This window comes from Neoarius graeffei, chromosome 3, assembly GCF_027579695.1.
Source record: "Neoarius graeffei isolate fNeoGra1 chromosome 3, fNeoGra1.pri, whole genome shotgun sequence".
Taxonomy (NCBI): Eukaryota; Metazoa; Chordata; class Actinopteri; order Siluriformes; family Ariidae; genus Neoarius; species Neoarius graeffei.
This window is the reverse complement of record NC_083571.1, coordinates 91,087,040-91,101,387: the sequence shown is the minus strand read 5'-3', so window position 1 is coordinate 91,101,387 and position 14,348 is coordinate 91,087,040. Positions and strand designations below refer to the sequence as shown.

General features: G+C 39.6%; 1 protein-coding gene across 2 annotated transcripts in view; it reads right to left on the bottom strand.

Annotated features, from left to right (window-relative positions):
* cdh2 (cadherin 2, type 1, N-cadherin (neuronal)) overlaps positions 1–14,348 on the bottom strand; it is an 87,212-nt gene that overhangs the window by 9,907 nt on the left and 62,957 nt on the right. For both annotated transcript variants that reach the window (XM_060916084.1, XM_060916085.1), the window contains 8 exons: positions 13,478–13,695; positions 10,401–10,541; positions 6,480–6,635; positions 4,838–4,982; positions 4,502–4,674; positions 4,204–4,341; positions 2,265–2,450; positions 1,694–1,947 (listed from right to left, as the gene is read on the bottom strand). In XM_060916084.1, coding sequence (XP_060772067.1) covers positions 1,694–1,947; positions 2,265–2,450; positions 4,204–4,341; positions 4,502–4,674; positions 4,838–4,982; positions 6,480–6,635; positions 10,401–10,541; positions 13,478–13,695 — 1,411 coding nt within the window. The remainder of the gene's footprint in view (positions 1–1,693; positions 1,948–2,264; positions 2,451–4,203; positions 4,342–4,501; positions 4,675–4,837; positions 4,983–6,479; positions 6,636–10,400; positions 10,542–13,477; positions 13,696–14,348) is intronic.

Here is a 14,348-nt window from a genome sequence, read left to right as displayed (position 1 = left end):
ATCAAAACTATATCATATGGAGAATATATGGAATTATGTGGTAGACAAAAAAAGTGTCAAAGAAATAAAATATGTTTCATATTTTAGATTCTTCAAAGTAGCCACTGTTTACCTTGATGACGCTTTGCACACTATTGCCATTATCTTAACCAGCTTCATGAGGGAGTCACCTGGAATGCTTTTCAATTAACAGCTGTCTTGTCAAAAGTTAATTAGTGCAATTTCTTGCCTTCTTAATGTATTTGAGATCAAACAGTAAATAGTAAATAATAAAAATACAGTAAATGGCCCTATTTCACAACTGTAATAATCCATATCATGTCAAGAACCGCTCAACTAAGGAAAGAGAAATGACATCCATCATTACTTTCAGACATGAGGTGTCTTTTAATTAATAAAAATAAAGAAAAAACATTGAATTAAACAGTGTGGCCAAATTTTGTAAGTGTCATGGCTAAAAAGTGGCAACTAACATAACGTAATGATGTATGGTGAGCTAGCACTGAGGTGCATCATACCACCGTAAATCTGCTTGTCCCAAGCTAGTGATTTGTTCACCACTTATTTGCATATGATTTGTGCAGCTGCCTGATGCCACACTGCAAGAACCTGTACATGCACAGGTGCCTGTTGATACCACATTCCAGAATGTTTTAAATGTGTACTGTGTCTAAGGCCCCAGGTGTTTTTTTTTTTTTAACCAAAATCCTCATAAACAAAAACAGAAAATATCTCCTTACAAACAATAATGCAAAAACATTCTGAAAATGGCTATAAGCAGGCCAGCCAGTTAGCTGGCTATAGTAACCTATGTTCTAAACAGTAGCACTATGTTATAAAAACAGCAGAAAACAACACAGATCAGTGACGAAGGCGTTGTTAATTATCAAATGACTCTGTGAATGCAGTCGAAATACAGAGAAAATGCAGGTACAAAATAAACACAAGTATCCCATTATTACATTACAGGCATTTAGCAGACACTCTTATCCAGAGTGATGTACAACAGGATCCTGACATACCCACAGCAGGAGGCAGCCCGGGGAGTAGTTGGGGGTTAGTTGCCTTGCTCAAGGGCATTTCAACCATTCCTGCTGGTCCAGGGAAGCAAACCAGTGACCTTTTGGTTACAAAGTTGCTTCTCTAGCCATTAGGCCAGGGCTCCCCCCATTATCCTGGTCTCTGTAATGCAACTCTCATGTCAAATGTGAATATGTGAATCCTAATAAAACCCCACTTACCATGACTGAAATTTGATAAACATATAAACAAAGTCAGAACATTACCACCCATAAGATTTGAGTGTACCTGCAAAAAAGAAGAAAAAAAAAACCCTAAAAAAACTTTCTTGAATCCATCTTGGGTCTGAAAAGTTTACTGTGGTCAGAGCATTCAAAGTCTGGCCTAAGGTGCATGTGTACAGCTGATGAGAATAAAACTGGTAAGATTTTGAAACTGCTCAGTATTGTGGTACAACATACCTCAAAGCTTCAGTGGCACCTTCAAAACATCTGAGGCAAAGACTGCCTATAAGCAAGTGAGCGTGTGGGTGCATTTTTATGTGGAAAATATTGTTTCTATGCCTGCCTGACACTCTTCTGTATTCTGTACTCTTCTGTCTATCATTCTCCAGTTATTTATGTAATTTTGTTTTCGCAAGTGATTGTGTGTGCATGTGTGTGTGCGCATCTACCTGATAGTCTGCTGCATGTGTCTGTCAGGGTCGTGAGCTATAAATGTGGTGAGCATTGATCCTGCAGGAAGTCCCTCATCCAATTTGATCTGTTTGGGGTTGGGTTCAAAGTTGGGACTCTCATTCACGTCGATGATGCGTATGGAAATGGTGGCTGTTGATTGGCGGGTGCGGTGGATCCCTCCCGCCAGTGGCACTTCATTCTCGGCTACCACAGTTAACAAATATGAACGGTTTATCTCATAGTCTATGGGCTGAGAAAAACACACACATGCACGCACGCACGCACACACACACACACACAGAACACAAACACAAAACTAGTTATGTAGTGGTATAAAATAGACTGAATGCTCTTTAAGATAAGAGGATATTAGTGTCAATAAATATCCAGAGAGGACGAATAATTAATGATTAGCTCCTTCTGCGATTAAACCACTTATAAATGTTTATCCCTGATGAAGAGGCTGTTGACTGGCTTTGTTTCTATGGGAACTGTTGTCGATCTGTGTTTGACAGTGCATGTGTGAAATCACTTTAGACAATGCCGAACAAATTGTGTATAACTAACCTTAACCACAGTGACAAGGCCCTCATTGGTGGTTGGGTCAGTGGGGATGGAGAAGCGTCCAGTCGGGTCTCCGGATGTGATGCGATACACCGCATTCCAGGCTGGTGTGCTTGGCTTGTCTTTATCGGTCACTGTCAGATTAGACACAATCACATTCACACGGTTCTCAGGCACCTCTCCGTAGAACTAAGGTGAGAATAAAGAGTGGGGGAGTGAGAGAGAGCGAGAGAGAGATACTCATCATTAATAGGATGGTGAATTATGATGGAAGTAAGTCACTGTGTTCTCACACTGTGCAAACAACTATGTTTTTATACGAATAAATGTAAATGTTACAGATTTTCTTCACAGGAAATTCACTACTGTTAACACAATCATTTGGGTATACTTTACCTCTCCACTGAGTACACTAATATCTCCTACACATTGTATTATTAAGATTCTGAAGGAAAATATCTTTTACTGTGGACTAAAACACATTGCCAGAAATCCTCCCTTCCTACTCACTGCAACAACTGCCAGTATTAACTTCCTAGTATGATGGTATTTCCCTAAAGATACTGCTGACCTCTGCTTTACCAGAATAAGATGGACACATTTAGGAAATCAAATGATACATCATTATCCCCTAATACTGTGATTCAGCAGTATCTGTGATATTTGAAAGTTGTGAGAAAGGTGCTCCCTCAAGTTTTCACAGCAAATGGGAATATGTGCATTCAGGCAAATTCTGTTTAACAGGGTCAATACTGTCCTAGGTTTTGACCTTGGGAACATATCAGAGCCTGTGATGCTGAAATTGTGTGTGGTGTAGCTTCCAGATCCTAGCACCGACTTTCCACGCCAGAGAGTACAATAAAAAGAAAAGTTTAAATTTTATGTACAATTTTCAGGTAGCCTGGCAAGCCAGACTAAATGTGAATATTTAGTCTGGCCTCGAGCCGTAGACATTTCCGACAGGGGTGGGTAGGGACAACCCGCTGTCCTTCAAACTGTCTCTGTGCGTATAGGCCAACGCTCTGACCAATCAGCGCAACAGTGACTGTGACGTAGTCAGAGCGCGCAGTGGGGGAGACCTTGAAATAAATAATTTTTCAAAATGCGTATTAATTAATAAACAGGTTCTAGATATTAAGAAGTTTGGAGATAATGACCACAAGTTTGGAGTCTGTACCACATACTTAACATACACTCTTATTTTTTCCAAGTCTTTTTCAAGGGTTTGCTTAAACTGTTTTTGAGAGTTTTTATTTAGTGGTGTTTGGTGAAATAATCTCCCTTAAATTTAAAATAACGAGAAAATAAGAAACAATCAAAAAGTAATGTTTCAAAGCTGTTTATTAATTCTTTGTACAGCACAAACTAGCCCCATCCTTTTGGCTACCAGCGGAGCCAGCTGGTAGATCAGACTTTTGCCATAGACGGTCGGCAAAACAGCGAAAACGTCCTTCTTGAAAAGGAATGAGCGGAGAGCCTCTTCCTGCTCATGTTTCAATGAAAACTCCAAGTCTAATTCTTCTAAAACTGATTCCAAATCGGAGTCAAACGCGCGCTGTTCACTAGCGGTAGCCATCTTTCCTGCTGTGCTTTCTCCAGCGTCGCGCAGCTTTGTCGTCACTCCTGCAAAAGCCCGCCCAAAGAATCCAAACAAAAACCTTGCGTTGTGATTGGCGGGCACGATTTGATGCCCGGGGTGTTTTTGTTTATATGGTGCGAGGCTAGACCCATTCGCTAGGCAAAAATATTTTTGGCCGCTAGGCGGGTGGGTCTAGTTTACTAGGCTAATTTTCAGGATATTTTTTGTCATATTTCAACTGATTTCTAACTGGAACAAAGACAAAGATTTCTTGTGTATTTCTGAATGAATAGAAATACTTGTGGCTCATTTGTGGCTTTCTCACTTTGTTTATAAGTAAGTGCACATGTACAATGAACTCACTGTTTCTCTGGTGAATTCTGGTGCGTTGTCATTGACGTCAAGCAGGCGTATGATAGCAGTAGCAGTGTTGGACAGGCCATATGTTGGATTTCCCTCCATATCAGTGGCCTGGATGATCAGAGTGTACTGGGACACTTTCTACTCAACACACACACACACACACACACACAGTGACAAAAATGTGTATAAAGATGTTGAAGGATGGTATCACAAGAAGTTGACACTGGAAAAAGCCTTTCTACACACACACACACACACACACACACACACACACACACACACACAGACGCTCACCCACCTCTCTGTCGAGGCCTGCGGCTACAGTGATGATTTTGCCTGTCTTGTTATTGATGGTGAACATGTTGGTGGAGGGAGTGTCAGGACTCTGGGAGAGGATCTTGTATCTCAGCATGCCATTGGCTGCGTTGGGGTCATCCTTATCTTGTGCTGTGACTGTCATCACAAATGTGCCTGCATGAGATGGAGAAAAACAAGTGATCTGGTTTGGATTTCATACAACAACGGCCATCTGTCAGGCCAATAGCTAGCAGGTGCAACAAACTTGTTCATGATGTAAGTGAGGATTAGAATGTCAGCTGTGTAGAAAAGTGGGTGCATGTGCATGTCTAAGTACCTGGCTTGGCAACTTCGTCCACTGTGCCATTCCAGATTTGATGAGAAAACTCCGGTCTGTTGTCATTCATGTCGATAACATTGATGACAATATCAATGGGATTTTCCATCTGATTGCCATTAATGTCCACAGCATGAGCACGCAGCTGGAGCAACACACAAACACACTGTTAACTCAAATATGTCAAGCTTCCTACCAAGCAGAGTAATATGGCTATATGACGACTCAAAGAATGAGAACAGGAAGCCCCTGCACAAACCATGACCAGCACATCATGTAGACTGCACTTCATATCCAGTACAATCAGCAACAGTATAAGCCAAAAGCACCACTCTGTGCTTAGATTATGAAACAATAGCTCATATCTGATATAATATAATATAATATAATATAATATAATATAATATAATATAATATAATATAATATAATATAATATAATATAATATACAGTAGCGGTGAAAATAAACTGATAAATAAATAGCCTTGACAATTATTATGCTACACTGATGTGAAAAAAGTATTCACAAATTCTCTTTATTATCTAAGTTTTATGTCACATAAGAGGAATTGCACATTAAATTAAACACATTAAATAAAAATTTGCAGATGAATTAATACGTTTCATTAAACATTAAAGCTAACTGGCTTCAGTTAATTTCCAAAAACAGTGCTATAACCAGACTATTTATTTAACTGATGATGTGGCAAGCCCTGCTTACTGTCCATTTTCATTAGGCACAGCACTTAACCAATTACAAATGTTCCTGCCCTCATGTTTGCTCTGATCAGCAGCTGGAGCCAGTGAACAAAAGATAATTATCGTGTCTGAGTAGGTTCCCTTTCTACCATCCCGTAGTGTGCTATTTGAAGTGTAGCCATTTTGTAGTGTCCAATTTCTCAGTGGATTGTTAACTGTTCTTAGCCATATTACACTATAAATCCAGTATACAGTACATCCAATGTACACTACACAAGAAAGGCTCAAGTGCAATAATGCTTCATAATTTCTTTTAGCTTTAAAATGTGCTTGTCAGGATGGATACTGGACAACCTCATCTAAAAATGTAAACACGACCTGTTCAAACACCATGAAAGCCAAGGGATACCTGTTAATGTTGTAAGTACCTCCTTTACCCCTGCCCATTATTGTGCTCTATGTAGTATACTCAACATAGCACATAGTGAAAGATGAATGTTAGTGATAAAGGTAGGTGGAGCTTATTGCTCGTAAAGTAGGGGACAGTATACACTCCTCATTAGGATATGGCGTGTATGTGTGTCTGTGTTTGGATAAGCGCTTCTTTCTAAGCTAAAATATCTGCCGACTCCTCTTTTTTCTCTAAGAGTGGATTAAACAGAGGTCAAAAGTTTCATTCTCAGATTGTCATGGTAACCCAGATAAGCAGTTTAATGGGAGTATTAGTGTCTCCTCAGTGGAATGCAGGATTGTGTGAGGAGGACACACACATAACACACATACAGGGAGTTGCATGCCCTCGACAAGAAATTAATGCTCCTCACAGAACTGTGCACAAACATGGCCCTAACCTTAATCGCAACCAAATAGAAATCTTTTGCCACAAGCTGCAGACCAGACAAAATCACCCTCCCTCACTCACACACATACACACACACACTTACATGGAAGTTGGAGATCTGTTCTCGGTCTAGAGGCTTAGTGACGGACAGCTGTCCCGTGATAGGGTCGATGATGAAGAGGCCGGTAGGATTCTGATCAGCTCCTGGTCCTGTCACACTGTAGCGCAGTGTGTTAATCTTATCTCTGTCTGAACGGATCTGAAAAACACACATTTCTTGTATCTGTTACTATTTTTTGTAGTAGATTTTTATATGTATAATCATTATTGTACATGACTGTATTATTACTGCATAATAATAATAATAATAATAATAATAATAATAATAATAATAATAATAGCTATTATTGTAGTGTTTGTGTTTGTGTCTGTGCGTTTTCTGAAAATAATAGATATTATTGTTGAAACTTAACACCTGCAGGAAAACACAATATTTTTCCATAAATTCCATAATATAAATTATATTTTTAAAAAAATGAAAAGAAGGACAGAACTTTGAAATCCTTGTTAATGAAATACTTGAGTGTAATTTTTTCACAGCAAAGAATTTCTATTATTTTGTAACACACTGTGATAGTGATATGCCTCGCAATACACTAAAACAAATTTATGAACCTGTGATGTGTCATAATTAAAAATTGATTTAACTGCATTAAATCTGCATTTATTTTAACAGAACAGTTTGCCAAGGAACCTATGTGACCAGTCAGATTATGGTCAATACAATCACTGTAGTATGGTAGTGTAGAAGGTTTATTGATATGTGGGTGCTGTTTTTTTTTTTACATTCCTTACTGCAAATATGTATCACAAAAGTATATTATTTTTTGACATTTCATTCAGTGCAAGTGTTCTAGCACTTTGAGGGTCCTGATTCCACTAAAAATTATATTAAATTCTAATTTATGACACTTTTAAGGGTTTTATTTAACTCAGCCTCATATATTACAGAGCAATGTATAGTACAGTGGGGCAAAAAAGTATTTAGTCAGCCACCAATTGTGCAAGTTCTCCCACTTAAAAAGATGAGAGAGGCCTGTAATTTTCATCATAGGTACACTTCAACTATGAGAGACAGAATGGGGGGAAAGAATCCAGGAAATCACATTGTAGGATTTTTAATGAATTAATTGGTAAATTCCTCGGTAAAATAAGTATTTGGTCACCTACAAACAAGCAAGATTTCTGGCTCTCACAGACCTGTAACTTCTTCTTTAAGAGGCTCCTCTGTCCTCCACTCATTACCTGTATTAATGGCACCTGTTTGAACTCGTTATCAGTATAAAAGACACCTGTCCACAACCTCAAACAGTCACACTCCAAACTCCACTATGGCCAAGACCAAAGAGCTGTCAAAGGACACCAGAAACAAAATTGTAGACCTGCACCAGGCTGGGAAGACTGAATCTGCAATAGGTAAGCAGCTTGGTGTGAAGAAATCAACTGAGGGAGCAATTATTAGAAAATGGAAGACAGACAAGACCACTGATAATCTCCCTCGATCTGGGGCTCCACGCAAGATCTCACCCTGTGGGGTCAAAATGATCACAAGAATGGTGAGCAAAAATCCCAGAACCACACGGGGGGACCTAGTGAATGACCTGCAGAGAGCTGGGACCAAAGTAACAAAGGCTACCATCAGTAACACACTACGCCGCCAGGGACTCAAATCCTGCAGTGCCAGACGTGTCCCCCTGCTTAAGCCAGTACATGTCCAGGCCTGTCTGAAGTTTGCTAGAGAGCATTTGGATGATCCAGAAGAGGATTGGGAGAATGTCATATGCTCAGATGAAACCAAAATAGAACTTTTTGGTAAAAACTCAACTTGTCGTGTTTGGAGGAGAAAGAATGCTGAGTTGCATCCAAAAAACACCATACCTACTGTGAAGCATGGGGGTGGAAACATCATGCTTTGGGGCTGTTTTTCTGCAAAGGGACCAGGACGACTGATCCGTGTAAAGGAAAGAATGAATGGGGCCATGTATTGTGAGATTTTGAGTGAAAACCTCCTTCCATCAGCAAGGGCATTGAAGATGAAACGTGGCTGGATCTTTCAGCATGACAATGATCCCAAACACACCGCCCGGGCAACGAAGGAGTGGCTTCATAAGAAGCATTTCAAGGTCCTGGAGTGGCCTAGCCAGTCTCCAGATCTCAACCCCATAGAAAATCTTTGGAGGGAGTTGAAAGTCCGTGTTGCCCAGCGACAGCCCCAAAACATCACTGCTCTAGAGGAGATCTGCATGGAGGAATGGGCCAAAATACCAGCAACAGTGTGTGAAAACCTTGTGAAGACTTACAGAAAACATTTGACCTCTGTCATTGCCAACAAAGGGTATATAACAAAGTATTGAGATGAACTTTTGTTATTGACCAAATACTTATTTTCCACCATAATTTGCAAATAAATTATTTAAAAATCAGACAATGTGATTTTCTGGATTTTTTCTTCTCATTTTGTCTCTCATAGTTGAAGTGTACCTATGATGAAAATTACAGGCCTCTCTCATCTTTTTAAGTGGGAGAACTTGCACAATTGGTGACTGACTAAATACTTTTTTGCCCCACTGTATATCAGTATTACAAAAGTCAATATTGTGATAATGATCAACAAATAATATACTATGCATGTGAACACCTGACCATCACACCCACATATACATTGTAAACATCCCATTATAAAACCATAGCCATTAACATGGAGTTGTTTCTGCTTCGCTATTATTATAACCTCTGGTCTTCTGAGAAGGCTTTCCACTACATTTTGGAGTGTGGCTGTGGGGATTTGTGATCATTCAGCCACAAGAGCATTAGTGAGCTCAGGCTTTGATGTTGGGTGAGGTGGCCTAGGGTGCAGTTGGTGTTCCAGTTGGTGTTCCAGTTCATCCCAAATGTGTTCAGTGGGGTTGAGGTCAGGGCTCTGTGCAGTACACTTGCGTATACTCCAAACTTGGCCAACCAAGTCTTCATGGATCTCGCTTTGTGCACAGGGACACTGTCATTCTGGACCATATCTGGGCTGCTTAGTTTCAGTGAAAGGAAAGTATAATGCTTCAGTGTACAAAAGACATACAATCTGGAAAGTTGTCTCTTATATAATATGCTACTCAAATACAAACATTTTTTTGCGTGCTGGAAAACAAACGCTTGGAAGTCTATTTTTTTTGTACTGACTTGATCATGTAGAAGTCATAAAATAGAAATCTATAACAAAGTTTGTATGAAAAAATAGGGTGCCTAAGATTTGCACAGGACTGTACTTTTGACTCTATAGTGTATAATAATAATAAATCATAATAAGTTTGATTTATATAGTGCCTTTTTTACACCCAAGGTCACTTTATAGTTACAAAAACAAACAGAAAAAAAAGTCTCCAAAAGTGGGATGTAACTCAGGTGGCATATCTGCTCACAGTCCAACTGAAAGGTGCACAAAGGTATGTTTCACACTGCCTGCACCGTCGCCGCAATGGCACCAGGCAACAATATTAATTTTATTATTATTATTATTAGTAGTAGTAGTAGTAGTAGTAATTTTAACCTACTTTCTGATTGATTGCTAATTATTTGAACACAAAGTTAAAAAAAAAACTAAAAAAGTAAAAAGAACAACCAACAGACCCCCCCCCCCACACACACACACACAAATCAACAGTTATTCAACTCTGCATATCCATATATTAGACAATAATCTTGATTCATAAAGGACCAAGCTAATTGAGACAATATCAGGTGTTAGACATTAAGAGACGACAATTAACTAAGTTAAAATGTTGTGCAGCTCAGCAGTTTAGAAATCCATATGTTAATAATAGAAAGAAGTAAACCATGGCTCATAGATGGCAATAAATACTAAAATCAATTCATAAAGAACTCTACTGTTTCTGTAGGGATTTATGTGCATGCTTCGGTGTTTCTGTGCATGTGTTTGTGTGTGTGTGTGTGTGCGCGTGCGTGCACTGACTTTGACAAGCTCCTCTGGGAATTGTCCTCGGGAGTTTTCAGGTACATTGATAGGAGGGATGACCCAGTCTCTCTTCACGCGGCTCACGCTCCTGTCACCCCCGACAACAACGCTGCGCAATGGAAACACGATCTCAGGCACCTGCGAATACGAACAACTCGGTTAGATCTTCATACACACCCCTGGGTACTGCACTGTCTTTTCTTTGTACTCTGTTCTCTGTCTCTTATTTTCCACCACACAAACACTTACTGCAGGGCATTCTCTCCTGCCTGGGGACCTAAATATTTACAGCATTAATTCTACTCTCTTTAATGTGGTCATAAATACCACTGAGTCAGGCTACTAACATAAAAACTTAAAGCATATGTGCACATACCTACAAGTGTATACGAGTATATGTGTCGATGTGAGAATGCATCTGTATGAGTATACGCGTGTATAAGTGTGTAAGCGTTTGTACAGGTGACGCTTTTGCAACAGAAATCTTTCACAGAGTTTCAGTTTCAGCTTATTTATTTTACCAGGGGGTACATATCACCTTTAAGTGTTTTTCAATGAACCCTGGGGGTCAACCAGTAAGAAATAAGAAAATATACAATAGTAAATAAAAATATGAAGTCATAACATGAAACATACTGCATACATAAAATAAATGGCAACTGATAATAACATAATATAATGTTACAATAAGCAAATCATAAATAACTAAACAGGTAAACAACACAAAGTGAAGCTATCCCAAAGAATACAAACAAAGCTTGAAGGAGTTTGCATATTGTTATTTACAATATCAGAACTCTTGTTTATATTGTTTAAGAGCTCACACTCTTAAACCAGATTAACATTATGTAATGCATTCATTCTGTACAGCTTACAGTACAGGGTTTCCATTATCTGTGTGTGTGCGCACACATGTGTGTGAGCATGTGATTCAGCCCCAGACACAACAGAGTGAATGTTTGACTAGAACAGTACAATTGCAGTCAGGTTTCAGAGGGCGGCAGAACAGAAAGCCCTCTAGGCACCAAGTGATTATTAAGGTAGGAACACAGGGCGCACACACAGCATGCTTAAGGTTACTCTGGCACTAAATCTGTGTGCAAGGGAATGTATTTGTTGTCAAGTATTCCTATTATTATGAGCCCAAATGTCCCCACGATGATAGGAATACTCATATGACCTTGTGGGTACATATTGTGTGTCTTGATGAAGTGGGCTTTTAGGTTAGGATTAGTGTGCAGGCATTTCAGTTATAAACCATGTCATGGAACAAAAACAGTTGCAAAGAGAGAGACAGGGTGTGCATGTTTAGGTAGCTTGGTGAGGACCAAAAGTCCCCATAAGGGTAGGAATATCTGATCGTCTTGACCTTGTAGGACCCTCTGGCTGGTTTTCACAAGGAAAATATCAGCTTTTATTAAAAAAAAAAAAAAAACGTAAAGCTTAAAGGTTTGTTACTATGGTTAAATTTAGCACGAATTACTATGTCAATGAAAGATCACTAGGATAGTAAGAAAAAATATATGTGTGTGTGTGCGCGCGCATGCGTGTGTGTGTGTGTGTATATGTTCCTGTGCATTTTATTTCTATTCAGTTTTGAATGTAAGTCCCTTTTGACACCATCTCTCTCTCTCTCTCTCTCTCTCTCTCTGTCTCTGGTTAAATATTGATGGTAATGGCAGTGCAGAGTGTAGGCAGAAGAGTGCTGGCAGAAAGGCAGACTCTCTGTCTCTCTCTCTCTGTCTCCAGTCTCTGGCTGGTGTAGATATGACTCGGGTGATGAGCCAGGCCATTACAATTACAAAGAGTGGAACAACATTAATATCAACAGCAACAACATGAAGATCAACAACAGGCTCATACAGCCCTTTCTTTCTCTCACTCTCTCTCTATGAACACACGCACTCTATTTTTGCTTGCTCTCTCACTTATTATCTCTCCTGTATCCTTCTTCCCCTCTTTCAATCCGTCTTTCTCGACACCCACTTGCTCTTTCTTACGGTTATCTGTTTCTACCCACCTTCTCTCCTGTCCCGGCTCATTTTCTGAACATCTCCGCCAAACACCTGCCATTAGGCTTGCTCTCTCTCTCTGTCTCTCTCTTACTGCCACCTCTATCCTTTCCACATCTCTCTTCTGCCTGTGTATGTGTGCAGCAGCATTCTTCTCACTCTCTAAGCACATGACGGCCCTGAGAGAGTAAGTGGTGCTGTTGATCTCTAGCTGAGGGAGAAGATCTACTATATCCCCCTCCACTGTCTCGACCACAATTTAGCACAGTTAAGACTTAATTAGAGCACTGTTCTGAGGGTGCTAGGACACTGGTAATGCTTTACTGTAGATTGAGCATCAATGAAGATCATTACGGATGTTGTAACATTGTGGACGTTGTAAATGAAACACAACATTACATGAATGTGAATACAACTTATTAGCTATTTAAACTTTCCAGATGAATTAAAACTTACATATCATGCTGAACATATTTTAAGGTAACTTTTATACTTGGGGGGGAAAAAGCTACAAATGTTGATCCACTTTAGACATGTATTTAACAATAAATGTTTTAACAGAGATACAAAGGATTTAACATACAGCATCATGTGACGTTACTTCGGTTTCCACACTGCACCTGCATCATTTCGTAGTTGAAATACTCATATATATATATATATATATATATATATATATATATATACACACACACACACAATGAGATTTTCCCTGTTTTAAAAGTTAAAGCAAAACAATAGCAGAAGCCTTACTTTTACCCAGTCAACAGCCTTTTTTGTGCAACAAATATCAGTTTACCATATATAAGGTTAATACTAGATAGGAAATTTTAGCTCAAACTAGATGTTTCTCTTTTTTAAGGATGGGGGTATTGAATCCAGACTTCATAACCAATAGATTTATGAGATTTTACTGGGCCATGTATATTAATTCATTTATCACAAAACATTGACACAATGTTAAGGGCAGCTGGTGTTTTTTAAATGGTTAAAAATATGGTGCAACAAGGCTTTCTTATGACTGAGACAGTAGTGAAAATGGCAAAATAAATTTAGATATACCTGTTTTGGCATGTCGTGTAGTGCGAAGGTGACATGAGTTAGCCACACCTCATGTGTCTCCATATCTTTTGCAGTGATCTCTAGGCTCCATCCCTTCCTGTCTGATGCTCGCATAGTTCGTGTGGCATACACCGTGCCATCTTCTCCTATCCGAAAGTCTGCCGGGTAACCACTCTCAAAGCGCAGACTGGAACCTCTCCCACAGTCCATGAAGCTCACTGAGGACAGAGAAAAAAAAAGGGATTGGCGAGATGGCTGGTGAGTATGAGCCAGCATTCATTTTCCTCATGACAACAAGTATTAAAAAAAAAAAATTCACACGCATATGCAAACTGACATCCTTACTAGACTGTGAGGGAATTGTGGCTTCATTTGAGAGGAGAGCACATGCAGCAAGGAAGTGGGGAACATGCATACTGAAACAGGAAGGGTGAAGGAGAGAGGGAGGGAGACATAGGGGGAGTAGAGAGAAGAAGAAAGGAAAGGATATCTGGTACCCTAACACTCTTTGTGCATTATTTATGCTGAGGCTTACACCTGCAGGCATCCAGGTGTGTTCAACGAGGGAAGAAGAGACAAAGAAACAGAGGTGGCGCACAACAGAGAAAGAAAGAGATGAAAAGAAATGAGGAGTGGAATGTAGGATAGAGACTAGGCTACAACACCAGAGGGAATCGCATTAGAAATACACAAAGAACAAATAAATGGTTGCGCATTTGCTCATTATGCTGCTATTAAAGGCGAAACAATTACACAGTTAGCGGTGGGAGAGATGGAGTGGGAGTGTGCATCATTTGTTGAATGCGTGTATTGACTCGGCTCCCGCTTTTGCATCTTCTGCTCTCCGAATGCCATGCCTCATTATTAGAGC